Genomic DNA, 16,036 nt, shown 5'->3' on the forward strand with positions numbered 1-16,036 from the left:
ACGAAGGGCCAGCCTCAGTGGCCTAGTGGTTAAGTTTGGCATGCTCCACTTCAGCGGCCCAGGTTCAGTTCCAGGGCACGGACCTACACCACTTGTCTATCAAAGACCATGCTGTGATGGGTGCTCACATACAAAATAGAGGAGGATTGGCAACAGATGTTAGCTCAGGGTGAATCTTCCTCAACAAAAAAAAGGGTAAAAGTATAATTAGAAACATCTGTAATCCCATTATTCAAAAATAACATTTGCCAACATTTTGGTACATTTAATATTTCTTTCAGCTCGTCCCCATCAAGTTTAATAGTTTTTAAATTTCTTCATACTAACTAGAATATTAATATTCTCTAAAAAGAAGCTTGCTTGTTATTTAAAAAATAAAAAGTAAACAAGAGTGGGGGACCAAACTGATCAAAACTACTGTGAAATCAAATCAAACAATTTTTATAATTTTTTAAACTGTAATTTCAGAGTCACAAGTGGAAAAAGACAAAATGAACTATATTCACTCAATAAATATTTACTGTAACTACCATGTGAAAAGCGACAGGAACAAAAGATTATGTACTTTAAGAAGACTGGATTCTCACCTGTTCAATCTCTTTGGTTTTTGATGCTATTGCTTTAGAGCGACTGTTCAGCTGACTGTCTTCAAATAATTCTATGCCATCTGTTGCATTTGACTCAGGTTCTTCTGGCTGGTCAATGAACAATGGTGCTGTGGATCCCGCCTTTAAAAAGATATAGAAATCTTTAATTGCTTTCTTCAAGGACATACAGCATTTCAATCACTGTATATAGGCACTAACTGGCAGATTATATCAAGACAAAGTGCAAAGTTCAACCTGTTTTAAGAAAACACTTTGAATTTTGCTATGCATAATGAGCATATGTGAGAATTAAAGAGAAAATGATTGCTATTTTTTAAATTTAGGTAAGACAAAGCCTCTAGGTTTATTTCAACCCAAAATTATATTTCAGACTATATTCAGATACAGCTAGAAGGTTTTGTCCTATAACTATTCCTTAATCAATCTATTTAAGAAACACTAAAGAGAAAAAGTCCAATTGGAAGTAAGAAGAGTGTGTACATATAAACAAATATATGTTAAAAAGGAACATGGAAAAGGGCTCTACTTTCAGAATTTAAAAATACCTTGCTCCTGTAGCCTAAGAATTTATTGAAATACCTGAAAAGAAAATCCTAAAAAGCAATAATGATCACTCTATTTTAGAGCAACAATTCACTAAGTAAGTAATACCACAAAAAGCCCACAGCCAATTATTGCACTTTCTAAAAACACTTTTGGGGGCCGGCCCGGTGGCGCAAGCGGTTAAGCGCACGCGCCCCACCGTGGTGGCCTGGGGTTCGCCGGTTCAGATCCAGGGCGCGCACCGACACACCGCCTGTTAAGCCATGCTGTGGCGGTGTCCCATATAAAGCAGAGGAAGATGGGCAAGGATGTTAGCCCAGAGCCAGTCTTCCTCAGCAAAAAAAAAGGGGATTGGCATTGGATGTTAGCTCAGGGCTAGTCTTCCTCACAAAAAAATAAATAAAATAAAAACATTTTTGATGAAAAGAGAAAAACTAAATGAATGAGAGAAAACTATTATTAAACTACATTCATTAGCTCATTCAAAAATTCACTATATGACAAATGCCAAGCACTGTTCTAGGAATACTGGATCAGAACAAAGTTCTTGCCTTCATGTTGCTTTCAGTAAGCAATAACTTGGAGTAAACTGTAAAGTTTGAGCTCATATATTTTACTGTTGCATATTTCAGGTGGGTGGGAGGTAAGGCAAGAAATAAGAAACTTGTACTTATTAACAAGTTTATAAAAAACTTAGGGTTTTTGTGATTGAAGTAGCAGCATAGAGCAATAGGTTAGAGAAGTCACAAGATATATACTAATTAGTGGTATTTTTCATCACCACTAAAAGCAGTGGCATTCCAACACCTAATGTGTTGTATACCACCACAACCTCTTGAGAGAGTAATGAGAGAGTAATGTGGCAGTATTTATCAAAATTAGCACATGTCCCTTCTACCCACCAACTTCACCCCAAGGAACTTAATCTACAGATACACACATGAGCAACAGATACTAAAATATGGCTGCCATTAATAACAAACAATTGAAAACAACCTAAATGTCCATCATTAGGGGATTGCTCAAATAAATTATGCACTATCTAGAACCCTAGAATACTTAAAAATCATTTAAAAGGACAGTCTATATATGTTGTATGATGTAGCCTAATTTTTATCCTGCCATGTCCTGGAGGTCATTCCCTATAAATATACAACAATTGTGTCAAAAAAGAAAGGGAGGAGGAAAGTATGGGAATACATATACATTTACGTATATATATGAATAGCCTACCTCTGGAAGGATACAATGTATGGGGAAAAAAATGATAAAAGAGGTTGCCTCAATAGGGATAACTTAGAAGTAAGGAATGGATGGAGGAGGGGAGACACTGTACACACTTGGGTGCCATCTGAATTTCTGACACTTTAATGTATAATCTACTTTGTAAAAAACCTAGTTTTCACAAGTCTGAGTTATATATGTTAAGGGATTTAAATTCAAAGCATATGAGTCATCTAAGGAGAGAAGATTCTGGGAAAATGGCAGTGTAGGAAGCACTAGGCGTCTGTCTCCCAGTCTACACAAAAATTACACTGGCAGACTTTTTCTGATGTAACTATTTTGGAACTTGGACTCTGCTGAAAGCTTGCACCTTCCAGGGGAAGACATGGATGGTAAATTGAGGTTAAATTCAGCTTTTAGCAGAGTACCAGCTGCCCATCCCCCACCCCTAGCCACTTGGCAGGGAGCTGTGCACGTGTTCCTGAAGCAGATTGTACACAGCTTGCATGAGCCAGGTTGGGCAAAAAGTACCCTATCCTCCAACTAGCAGAGAACTGTGCTCTGATCATTGATTGCTGCTTCTATTCACAGAAGTGTAGACAGAGACAGACAGCCATTGCTGCTGTACCTCCCAGCATTGTTGCAAGGTCCTCGTCCTCTGACTGAAGTGACTTCCAGGGGATTTAAAAGGTCAGCACCATTTTTTCTCCTTCATTTTTCACTTTTTCCCCTTTCGGGAGCCAGACATTAAAGATTAGGACATTCAAAATAATTGTATATACAGGGAAAGTTAGAAAGTGACTGCACATGCCAAAGGAAAGGCTCAGAAAGACCGGAGAAGACTTTAAGTTTACACTCAAGCCGATCCTCAGCACAGCAACAGCCTACAACAATCAAAAAACAAAAACAATAACAAAAAACAGCAAACCCTGAGAAAGAAGGAGAATTTGATTTCAAGAGTTATCATATTATTCAATTCAAATGCCCAGTGTTCAACAAAAAAAAATCACAAAGCATACAAAGAAACAGGAAAGTGTGGCCCATTCAAAGGAAAAAAAATTAATCAACAGACACTGTCCCTGAAAAAGACCAAATGGCAGATCTACTAGACAAAAAACTTTATAATAACTGTCTCTAAGATGCTCAAAGAACTAAAGAAAGATGTGGAGAAAGACAAGAAAATGATATGTGAAATATCAATAAAGAGACAGAAAATGTAAAAAGAAATTCCAGAGTGAAAAGTACAATAACTGAAGTGAAAAATTCGCTAGAGGGATTTAAAGGCAGATTTGAGCAGGCAAAAGAATCAGTGAATTGAAGATAGGACAATGGAAATTATTGAGTCTGTGGAACAGAAAGAAAAAAGACTGAAGAAAAGTGAACAGGGCCTAAGGGATCTGTGGGACACCATTAAGAAAACCAACATATGTATTGTGGGAGTCCCAGAAGGAGAAGAGAGAGAGAAAGAGGCAGACAGATATTTGAAGAAATAATGGCTGAAAACTTTTCAAATTTAATGAAAGACATGAATATAAACATCCAAGAAGCTCAACAAACACCAAGTAAAAGATGAACTCAAGGAAACTCACAACAAGACACATTATAATCAAACTCTCAAAAGACAAAGAGAATCTTGAAAGCAGTGAGAAGTGAAATCATCACATACAAGGGATTCTCATTAAGATTAAGCAAATTTCTCATTGGAAACTTCTGGAGGCCAAAAGACAATGGACTCATATGTTCAAAGTGCTAAAAGAAAAAACTGTCAACCAAGAGTCCTATATCCAGCATAACTTCAAAAAGGAGGGAGAAATTAAGACATTCCCAGATAAATAAAAGCTGAGCGTTCATGACTACTAGATCCACCATGTAAGAAATGCTCAATAAAGTCCTGCAAGGTGAGATAAAAGGACAGTAGACAATAATCTGAAGCCATATGGACAAATTAAGATCTCAATAGAGGTAAATGCACAGGCAATTACAAAAGCTAGTATTATTGTAACAATAGTTTACAACTGCACTTTTTATTTTCTACATGATTTAAGAGACTTACATTTAAAGAAAAAAAATTCTTAGTGTAAAAGCTAGTATTATGGTAAACTTGGTTTGTAACTCCAAATCTTGTTTTCTAGATAATTAAAGAGAAAACACATTTAAAATAATTGTTAGTTTATGTTTTGGGGCACACAGTATATAAACATGTAAGTCTGTAAAATCAACAACCAAAAGGGGTGGAGACAGAGCAATAAAGGAGCAGAGTTTTTGTACGTTATTTAAGCTGGTATAAATTCAAATTAGTGTTATAACTTTAGGATGTTTAATGTAATCTCCATGCTAATCACAAAGAAACCAGCTATAGAATATACACAAAAAGAAATAAGAAAGGAATTTAAACACTTCACTACAAAAAAACCAAGTGAAAATAAAAGACAGGAATGCAGGTAATGAGCACATTGCTACATGCGCTATGGCCAGACAAAAAAGCCATAGCGCATGTAGCAAACAAACAGCACAATGGCAGAGGTAAGTCCCTCTTTCTCAGTAATTACTTTAAATGTAAATGGTTTAAATTCTTCAGTTAAAAGACATAGCTTGGTAGAATGAATAAAAACATATGATCCAACTATATGTTGTCTATAAGAGACTCACTTGAGACCCAAAGACACAAACAGGTTGAAAGTGAAAAGATGGAAGAAGACGTTCCGTGCAAATACTAACCAAAAGAGAGCAAGGGAGGCTATAACAATATCAGACAAAACAGACTTTAAATTAAAAAGGTTATGCGATAAGGACATTATATATTAATAAAAGGTTCAATATAGCAAGAAGCTATAACAATTATAAACATTTATGCACCTAATGACAGAATATCAAAATATATGAAACAAAAACCAACAAAATGGAAGGGAGAAATAGACAATTACATAGTAATAGTTGGAGACTTCAATATTCCACTCACAATAATGGACAGAACAACCAGATAGAAGATAAGTAAAGAAATAGAGGACTTAACACAATACACCAACTATATCTAACAGATATATACAGAACACTCCACTCAACTACAACAGAATACACATTCTTCTCACGTGCACATGGGACGTTTTCCAGAACAGACCACATGTTAAGCCAAAAATTAAGTCTCCATTTAAAAAGGAAAACTGGAAAATTCACAAAATTATAGAAATTAAACAACACACTTTTAAACAACCAATGAATTAAATAAGATGTCACAAGGGAAAGTAGAAAATACTTAGAGACAAATGAAAATGAAAACACAACAGGCAATGAATGGATAAGCAAAATGTGATACATAAATAACAATGGAATATTATTCAGAATTTAAAAGGAAGGAAATTCTATAATATGCTATAACATATATGAACCTTGAAGACATTATACTAAATGAAATAAGCCAGTCACAAAAGACAAACGCTGTATGATTCCATTTAGATGAGGTACTTAGAGTAGTCAAAATCATAGATAGAAAGCACAATGGTGGTTGCCAGGGACTGAGGGGAGAGGAAAATAAACTGATAAATTGCTCTGGGGAGTCACTGTTTAACTGGTATAGAGTTTCAGTTTTACAAGGTGAAAGTGTTATGGAGGCAGATGGTGGTGATGGTTGCACAATAATATGAATGTATTAAATACCACTGGGGGCCAGCCCAGTGGTGTTGTGGTTAAGTTCGTGCATTCCATTTTGGCCACCTGGGGTTCACCGGTTCAGATCCCACGCATGGACGTACTCACCGCTCATCAAGCCATGCTGAGGTGGCGTCCCACACAGAAGAATTAAAAGGACCTACAACTAGGATATACAACTATGTACTGGGGCTTTGGAGAGAAAAAAAGAAAAAGAGGAAGATTGGCAACAGACGTTAGCTCAGGGCCAATCTTCCTAAAAAAGAAAAAAAGAAAGAAATTCCATTAACATATTAGAAGTCACTAAATATCAAAATCTTAAAAAAAAAACACTGAATTATACACTTAAAAACAGTTAAGATGATAACATTTATGTTATGTGCCTTATACTACAATAAAAGAATAATTTAAGAAATAAATCAAATATCAGTAATATCATACTAGGTTTCTAACACAGGGTAGACAACAGTTAGTTCTGGATGATGTTAAGAAAGATTACTTGTACTACCACTGTTCTGACTAACTCAAGATCAAAATAATTCTGCCACTAGAGTCCATCTTAGTTAGGTCAATGCCACAAAAAAAAAAAAGAACTGTTAAAGTTTTAAAACACACTCAAAATAGGAATTTCAGGCTTCATAATTCTAGGCCTACACACAAAAATGTAAATTGATGAGCAGAAGAAACATGTCAGAGCAGATATGAGTTTTTGGAAAATGAAAAGCAGGAAAAGAAGAGCATAAAAACTTGACACTAAAAGAGCTTAATAGCTATAGTAATCAAAACAGTATGGTACTCGCATAAAAACAGCCACGTAGGCCAATGGAACAGAATCGGAAGCCCAAAAATAATGGTCAATGCATGTATGGTAGACTAATATTTGACAAGGGAAACAAGACAGTCTCTTGAATAAACAGTGCTGGGACAATTGGATATTTGCATGTAGAAGAATGAAGCTAGGCTAGACCCCTATCTTACACTATTCACAAAAATTAACTCGAAATGGATTAAAGACTTAAATAAAAGACTGGAAACCATAAAACACCTAGAAGAAAAGACAGGAAAAGAACCCCTTGACATGGGTCTTGCAATGATTTTTTTTGGATATAATACCTAAAGCACATGCAACAAAATAAAAAATAAACAAGTGGGACTACATCAAACTAAAGAGTTTCTTCACAGCAAAAGAAATGATTAAGAAAACGAAAAGACAGGGCTTGGCCCAGTGGCAAAGTGGTTAAGTTCGCGCACTCCGCTGCAGCGGCCTGGAGTTCGCAGGTTCGGATCCCGGGCGAAGGCCAACGCGCTGCTTGTCAAGCCATACTGTGGTGGTGTCCCATATAAAGTAGAGGAAGATGGGCACGGATGTTAGCCCAGGGCCAATCTTCCTCACCAAAAAGAGGAGGATTGCTAATGGATGTTAGCTCAAGGCACATCTTCCTCACAAAAAAAAAAAAAGAAAGAAAAGAAAATGAAAAAACCTACAGAATGGGAGAAAATATTTTCAAATTATATATCTGATAAAGAGTTAATATCCAAATATACAAAGAACTTATACAACTCAGTGGCAAAAAAACAAATAATCCAATTAAAAAAATGGGTAAAAGATCTGAATAGACATTTTTCTAAAGAAGATATACAAATGGCCTTCAAGTACATGTAAAGGTACTCAACATCACTAATCATTAGGCAAATACGAATTAATACCAAAATGAGATATTAATTCATGCCTGTTAGAATGACCAGCATCAAAAAACAAGAGATAAAAAATGCTGGAGAGGATGTGGAGAAAAGGGAACCCTTATGCACTGTTGGTGGGAATATAAATTGGTGCAGCCACAATGGAAAACAGCATGGAGGTTAGTCAAAAAATTAAAAATAGAACCACCATATGATCGAGCAATCTACTTCTGGGTATATATCCAAAGGAAACTAAAACACTATGTTGAAGAGATCTCTTGGACCCCCATAGTCATAGCAGCATTATTTACAACAGCCAAGACATGGAAACAACCTAAGTGTTCATTGATGAATGAATGGATAAAGAAGGTGTGGTGTTTATATACATAATGGAATATTGTTCAGCCACTAAAAAAAACGAAATCTTGCCATTTGCAACAACATGGATGGACCTTGAGAGCATTATGGTAAGTGAAATAAGTCAGACAGAGAAAGACAAATACTATATGATCTCATTTATATATGGAATCTTTAAAAAAAAAAAAAAAACTCATAGAAAAAGAGGTCAGATTTGTGGTTGCCAGGGCGCGGGGCGGGGGTAAGGGGGCTAATTGGATGAAGATGCTCAAAAGTTAATAGCTTCCAGTTATAAGATACATAAGTACTGAAAATGTACAATATAACGACTATAGTTAACACTGCTGTATGGGATATTTGAAAGTTGCTAAGAGAATAAATCCTAACAGATCTTGTCACAAGGAAAATAACACTTTTTTTCTTTTCTGTATATCTATATGAGATGATGGATGTTAACTAAACTTATTGTGGTAATCATTTCATAACATATGTAAGTCAAGTCATTATGCTGTACACATTAAACTTACGCAGTGCTGTATGTCAACTATATCTCAACAAAACTGGAAAAAAGAACTTATTAGTAATTAAATTTAGTTTAGTTAATTAGATACATATTATCCAAAGTACTGGAGGGAAAACAAGACAAGTGCTTGAGATATATTCTATATATATATATATATATAACTAGATAAGGAAAAAATTTTTTTAATAAAGGCAATATAAGGCCATAGAGAAACAGAAAGTAGCATAAAATTTTACAATAGCAAGGGGAGGAAAGTGAAATCAAGAAAGATCTTGAGTTTTATTTTCTCAAACACTATTGATTCTACTGAATGAATATGAATTTGACAGTGGTCCATGGAAGATGGACATTCTTCACTGGGGACAGAATAAGCGGAGATATTGAAGCAAATAATGACATCTTATATGTGTATACAACATATTTCACATTTAAAAGAAACATGTTAAATTTTTCCTCTACAGCAAGAAGCAACCTGTTCTACTGGGACATTCCAATAGCCTTCAAATAATTTGCTTTTCATTCTGATAGCCAAAAGCAAAACTCTCATAGCCATTTATTTAAGGATAGTAAATTATATCTCTACAAAACTTGATTGCAAGCTCCTTGACAACTAGGATGGTGTCTCTAATGCAGAGTTTCACACAAACAGATGCAGAATGAACATTCAGTGAATTTAAACAAACTATGAGAAAATCAGTACAGTATTATTTTCTGAAAATATGAGCCTTACAACACAAATCCTAAAATATGCACTGTGAAAAAAATTTCATAGTCAAAAGTGTGATAAATTGTGCAAACTTTATTATTCATTCTCCTTTCACAGATCACTGATAAGTATATTAACATACTAAAATCTCTGAAAAATCAAAATCAACCTATCTCTTTTAAATCTAGCATTTCCCAAACATACTGGCTAACAGAATCTTATAGAATAGAATAGAACAGAACAGAATAGAATAGAATAGAATAGAATAGAATAGAATAGAATAGAATAGAATAGAATCGAATCTTGTTTTTCCTTCTTCAGACCCTTCAGAATTACTATTCTATCAAATATTTTGGGAAATTCTCCATTACAGTCCAAAACGTAAAAGTATAAAACTGAACATAGGAATGAACTACAACACTCCTCAATATTTAAGCATATCACTGAATTTATCTTCAATTTCACTGGACTTTATTTATAAACTACACGGTCTCTCAACCAAACTGCCTAAAGCTATTGATGGCAGCAAGAGAAGATAAACTGGAAACCCAAATATTTAATCTCTCCCTACTCATAAAAATGAATCTACACAATGTTTCTGAAGTCCACAAACCATTATTTAAGTAGTTAATATAAAATATAAAATAAAAATATTGTCGCAACTAGATTTAAACACACACACACACACACAGTACTATGTCAAACTCTTTCCTAGCATCAAAGTCCTTCTTTCCTTCCAGCTTATTCTCTCAAATAAGATCTGAATTTACAGAACCAAGGTGAAAATTCTCAACAAGTCTATTTCTCAAAAAATGTAGATCACTGAAATGAATAACTAATTAACAACTGCCCAAGAACAAATGTTACTATCTGAGCACAGTGTTAATAAAATATGGTGGAATTAAGTTTTTAAAGACATAATATTTTAAAAATTTCCCAACTGCTTTATTTCCAGTATGACAAAGTATCAATCTAACTTGAAAAACATTTTAGACAATGCTACAAAATTTATGCTGCTGCTCAACATTAATGATGTACACCAAGTAACAAACATACTGAAGAAATCTCAATCCTTCTCTTACTCACCTTTGTCTTTGGTCCAACAAAAGATCATGTCTGACCTATGACCTCACTTACATATTTTTATGGTTATTTACTTCTCATTAATTCAAAATCTAGCAAATTCTCGGCATATTTTAGAGAAAAAATAAGGAGGTTAAAAAAAAGTCTTTCTAGACCCAATGTCACTGGCTACTCAGAGTCAAGATCCAGTCAAACAATGATAAAAGAATATAAGTAGAACATTTAAAATCTTGGAAAGGTAGATAGTGAGTTTTTTTTTAATTAAGAATTAAAATATGATGGGAGAAAAGATGAATATATCTTAATAAAGCCTTGCTAACTGAAGATAAAGTATTTAGCAAACAATAAAGTAGTATTTTTGGAGGTTTTTGGTTTTAAGTACTCTGAGAAAAATTATCAGTTCTCCAAAACAGCAATTTTGAAGCACAGATACCTATTATTAATATAAAAACCATTATTCTAAATTATTAAAGAAAATAGGCAAAATGACCCTATTAAATGTACCACTCTATTAAATGGTGTTGGAAAAGCACCAAAGAGAGACAGCTTGATGTTTTTGATACATTTACTTGAGAATATGCATAAATATCTACTATCATAGCTATAATAACAAGGAAATCTTGACCTATTTAAGAACAATTGATATCTAAATGACAGATCAGACTATATGTGTAAGTACGGAAATGGCTTGTACTGTTTTGTACATTCTATGAACAGTGTACATCAGCTACTTTGGAAAGGATCTTTTCATAGTGTATGAAGACGTACGTGGTATATAATTTGTATGTCAAATTCAATGCTTGCTCTCTTCTGTCCAAGGATCTTCAGTAAAAGCCATGCAAAAATATATTAAAAAGCCAGAAATCTCTACCAAATCTTCATAATTTGTCATGTACAGAGATTTTTATATTCTCTGCCTATCATGTCAAAATAATTCCTTTAGTACCAAATCCTGACTCTAAAAGCTTAATTTTACCCATGAAATGTCCATATTTCTCTATTAGAAATGTTATAGGTTATAGAGAAATTTTTCAGATAATTTTCAAATATCTTAATACAAACATTTCATAAACAGTATTCTATAAACTCAAAAATGCTCTCATCTTTCAGTACTCAAGACTCATCAAAGGTCACATGTAGCCCAAACAATGCATAATTGCATTTCTTGGGATATTTATGAGATAATTTGCATAGAATATAACATGCAATATAAATATAGCCCAAGATCCAAGGTCTAATTAGATTTTTGTTCTGAATTCACTGATTTATGACTAGTGGCTTACCATGATTTCCAGAGATACGTTTAACAGTAAAGCCCATAAAAGAAGCATATACATAATGCATTTTCCTTATACTCCATATTTATACTATTCTTAACACTTCTAAACTACTAGAGACATTCAAATACAGTATAATTATTGAATTCAGAGTCATTCATATCTGTACTATTACTGTGTGTGGTCAATTTTAATAATCCATGAGGACATTCTCCTCAAATATATTTTAAAATACTAGAATAAACCACATTTTCCACCCATAATTTAAAATCCAGACAAAACTCTCAGATGTGAACCATAAAGGAGAAATTATGCCTTACCTCATACTCAGAAATTTCAGGTAAGTTACTTTCATCTGCCTTCTCTAGCTTTTCAGCAGCCCACTTGCTTGCAGCCTCAGCAAGTTCTTTTTCAGTTAGCCTACTGGGTTTGTCTAACACCTAATAAAAACAAAAGAACAGTTCTGTTACAATTCTCAAGGGCTTTTAAACTTTAAATACATCGAGAAGTATACCCCACTTACACTTAAAATCATATAAGCCTTCAAATTTATATAGAGAACAAGTAAATTCTTTACTTGCTTTTTCAAAATACTCAACACAATTTAAGGAGCAATTCCTTTGGGACATATAGACTAGATCTGATTCAAATTCATTTACATAAACCTTCAGAAATTCGTTTAAGGAACAAAACAAAAGACTGTCAATTAACTAATATATTAACAGTATTTAGAACATGCAAGCCATTATACTGATTTCAACTTTCTACCTTTAATTATATTCAATGAAATAAATAATGCCAAAATTTCATCAAGGTAAATTCCTAATCAAAGCAACAGAAAAGTCCAGATATGCTGTTTTTATAATTTGTAATAATTTATATAACTCCTACCCTTGATACAAAATTTATACACTTGAATTTCATTTTTTGCTCTCTACTACTACTTTCCTTCTTCAAACCACATACAATAGTAAACAAGGTATAGGATTTGGAGTTACAGACAGAACTGGGTTTGAATGGAAGTTTCATCACTTAACAGGTAGATGATTTTATATACACAATTTATGACACTGTGAGCCTTGGTTTCCTCATTTACAAAATAAAGATTAATAATATTCACTGTTTTACAAATTAATTGTGAGAATCAAGAGGTAACAGAAAGCAGCTAGCATAACGCTTGGTACTTTAGTTTTTCTTTCTTTTCCACATGCATTGCTATAAATCTGCTATACTAAAACATATTTGAAGAAGATCAATCAGTTCATGGGGTCAATAAAAAAATGAAGAAAATGTTTTTTTCTGGATCACATGATTCCCCTATGTTACAGAATAAGATGTAAAAATTGTAAGGCAAAAATTAGAAAAATTCTTTCCTCAGGCCCTTATGGTAACTCTTTGATTCCATCCTATTTCATTAGCATACATTTTCAAAAACTAGGCCCTTTACCCCGAATTTTGCCCCTACCTCTAAAGTCACATAACTGATTCCAAGTATACCTCCTATGGATGACAGTGCCAGTAAAAATCCCCATGTTATGGTACACTACCATTTATAAAGTGCTTTTATATGCAAACCAAAAAAAAGTATTTTAATTAAATGGAATTCCAGGAAGGTGGCTAAGGCAGACTTCATTACCCCAACTTAAAAATGCTGAGCTGGAACTTAAAACTAGGTCTTCTAGATGAAGAAGGCCCTTGACCTCCCTCCATAGCTTACTCAAGTCACCAAACTACTGGCTTGCCATCCCTAATATTTACTGGAAGATAATAACAATGTACCCACCTGGAGTGTTTCCACAGCCACTGAGGAAGCCTAAATATCTCACTCCAAAGCCCTACCCATTCATAAGGTTAAAAAGGTATAAGTAATATTATTATTATTTAGTAATAAGGTTAAAAAGTTTTAAAAAAAAGTCAGAAGGAAAAAACACACATACATGAATATATGCAAGAAAAAAAATTTATACCCCACTTTTTTTTGATATCTGTTTTGAAAAGAAAGCTATAGAGCAAAAACAAAACCTTATAAGTTATCTCTAGTAAAGAAGGAAGCCAAATCTTCTACAACTGAATCCTTCTATTCATCTGTCATTAAATCTGTACACTTGAAAAATTCTCATTTGAAACTAATTTCCAATAGCAGAAAATAAACTCTGAAAAATTATTACTACATGAGGGCAGCCATAATGTTTAAAAGAAAAAGTCTTCTGCCAAATCAGGAAATCTAGGTAATTAAGCCCCCCACAGCCACCACGTAACCCTGCGCAAAGAACACAGGAGGCCGCACTTTCCCAATACATAGAATAATAATACATCTAAAATTCTGAAATTCTAATTTTAAGACAAAAATGCAAACATCTATGTAAACTGTCAGAGGAAAATATCTAAAACCCACTATGGTTTGTTTCCCACTAAATATGTTTTAAAATGTACCACAAAGTCCTATGTGGTAACTTACATTTACATTGCATCATAGTTCAGGGAAATGAATACTTCATATATCATAATTTAAATATTCAGAGTGACTTGGATGGGCAGGTACTATTTACTTTTCTTTCATTTCTACCTGACAAGAAAAACAAGCCAGTCTTTCAGGTGGATAAAGCACCCTTGACATGGTAAGACAGAACCAAAAAAATCCAATCAATCTTTCCTATTCAAAACCCAGCATTCTAGAATCCTCAGACTTCTGGGAAAGCTCTAAAGACACAAGTTGTCACAAAGACATTTTCTTCTTTTTTTCCTTTGAGGTAGAGAAGCAGCTGCCCCCTGAACACCAGCACACACTGCCAGGTGATATGTATTCTTGCTGAAAAGCCAAACATACCAAGGACAGAAAAACAAAAAGAAGTGAAGAAAGAAGAGAAGTAACAACATTATGGATAGAGACAGAGTGTGAAGTCAGTGAAGAGAACCTCTTAACTGCAGAGAACAGATGGAAACAGCAACACTTCAAATTTTTAAGTTTTGAGGATTAGAACCATAGATCATCTTTTCAACACGTTTTGGGATGCTGGGAAGGTAAGAATGAGAAGAATGATGCAGTGAAGAGCAGCTATGTCCTTGAGAAAATTATTTAATTTCTGAGCCTTTTCTGTAAAACAAAGATATATACCTACTTTTTTTTCAATTGCAAAATAATTACAACCATAGCATTAGCTAACATCTGCATCACATCACATAATTACCATTTCTTTCTTGTGGTGAAAACATTTAAGATCTCTTATCAAATTTCAAGTATATAATACAGTATTATTAACTGTAATCACTATGCTGTCAATTAGATCTCCAGAACCTATTCATCTTATACTGGAAGTTTGTAATCTCTGAACAATATCTTTCCTTTTCCCTCACCCATCATCCCTTGGTAACCACCGTTCTTGTCTCTGTTTCTGTGAATTCGGATTTTTTAGATTCCACGTATAAGTGAGATCATACAGTACTTGTCTTTCTCTGACTTATTTCACTTAGCATAATGCCCTCAAGTTCCAACCACGTTGTTGCAAATGGCAGGATGTCCTTTTTTCTCATGGTTGAATAATATTCCATTGTGTATATATACACCATATCTTCCTTATCCATTCATCCACTGAGGGACACTTAGGTTGTTTTCATGTCTTGGCTATTATAAATAATGCTGCAATGAACACAGGAGTGTAGACATCTCTTTGAGATCCTGTTTTCATTTCCTTTGGAAATATACTCAGAAGTGGATTGCTAGATCATATAGCTCTATTTTTAATTTTTTGAGGAACCTCCATACTGTTTTCCTTCATGGCTGTACCAATTTACAATCCCACCAACAGTAGAGGGTTCCCTTTCTTCTACACCCTCACCAACACTTGTTATCTCTTATCTTTTTGATGATAGTCATTCTAACAAGTGTGAGGGGATATCTCATTGTGGTTTTGATTTGCATTTCCCTGATAATGAGTGATGTTGAGCACCTTTTTGTGTACCTGTTGGCCATCTATATTTCTTCTTTGGAAAAACGTCTATTCAGTTTCTCTGCCCATTTTTTAATTGAATTTTTTAGTTTTTTACTGTTGAGTTGTATAAGTTCTTTACATATTTTGAATATTAACCCCCATCAGATATATGAGTTGCAAATGTTTTCTCCCACCCCGTAGGTTGCCTCCTCTTTTTGTTGATGGTTTCCTTTGCTGTGCAGAAGCTTTTTTTTTTTTTTTTTTTTTTTGTGAGGAGATCAGCCCTGAGCTAACATCTGCCAATCCTCCTCTTTTTGCTGAGGAAGACTGGCCCTGGGCTAACATCCTTGCCCATCTTCCTCCGCTTTATATGGGATGCCGCCACAGCACGGCTTGACAAGCAGTGCATCTGTGCGCGCCCTGGATCCGAACCGATGAACCCCGGGCCGCCGCAGCAGAGC

At 34.3% G+C, this 16,036-nt stretch overlaps 1 protein-coding gene across 6 annotated transcripts in view; it reads right to left on the reverse strand.

The window, feature by feature from the left end:
• Positions 1-16,036, reverse strand: part of PPHLN1 (periphilin 1) — a 118,721-nt gene that overhangs the window by 36,325 nt on the left and 66,360 nt on the right. For all 6 annotated transcript variants that reach the window (XM_058558489.1, XM_058558490.1, XM_058558491.1 and 3 more), the window contains 2 exons: positions 11,967-12,086; positions 588-728 (listed from right to left, as the gene is read on the reverse strand). In XM_058558489.1, coding sequence (XP_058414472.1) covers positions 588-728; positions 11,967-12,086 — 261 coding nt within the window. The remainder of the gene's footprint in view (positions 1-587; positions 729-11,966; positions 12,087-16,036) is intronic.

Source organism: Diceros bicornis, chromosome 17, assembly GCF_020826845.1.
Source record: "Diceros bicornis minor isolate mBicDic1 chromosome 17, mDicBic1.mat.cur, whole genome shotgun sequence".
In the NCBI taxonomy this organism is placed as follows: domain Eukaryota; kingdom Metazoa; phylum Chordata; class Mammalia; order Perissodactyla; family Rhinocerotidae; genus Diceros; species Diceros bicornis.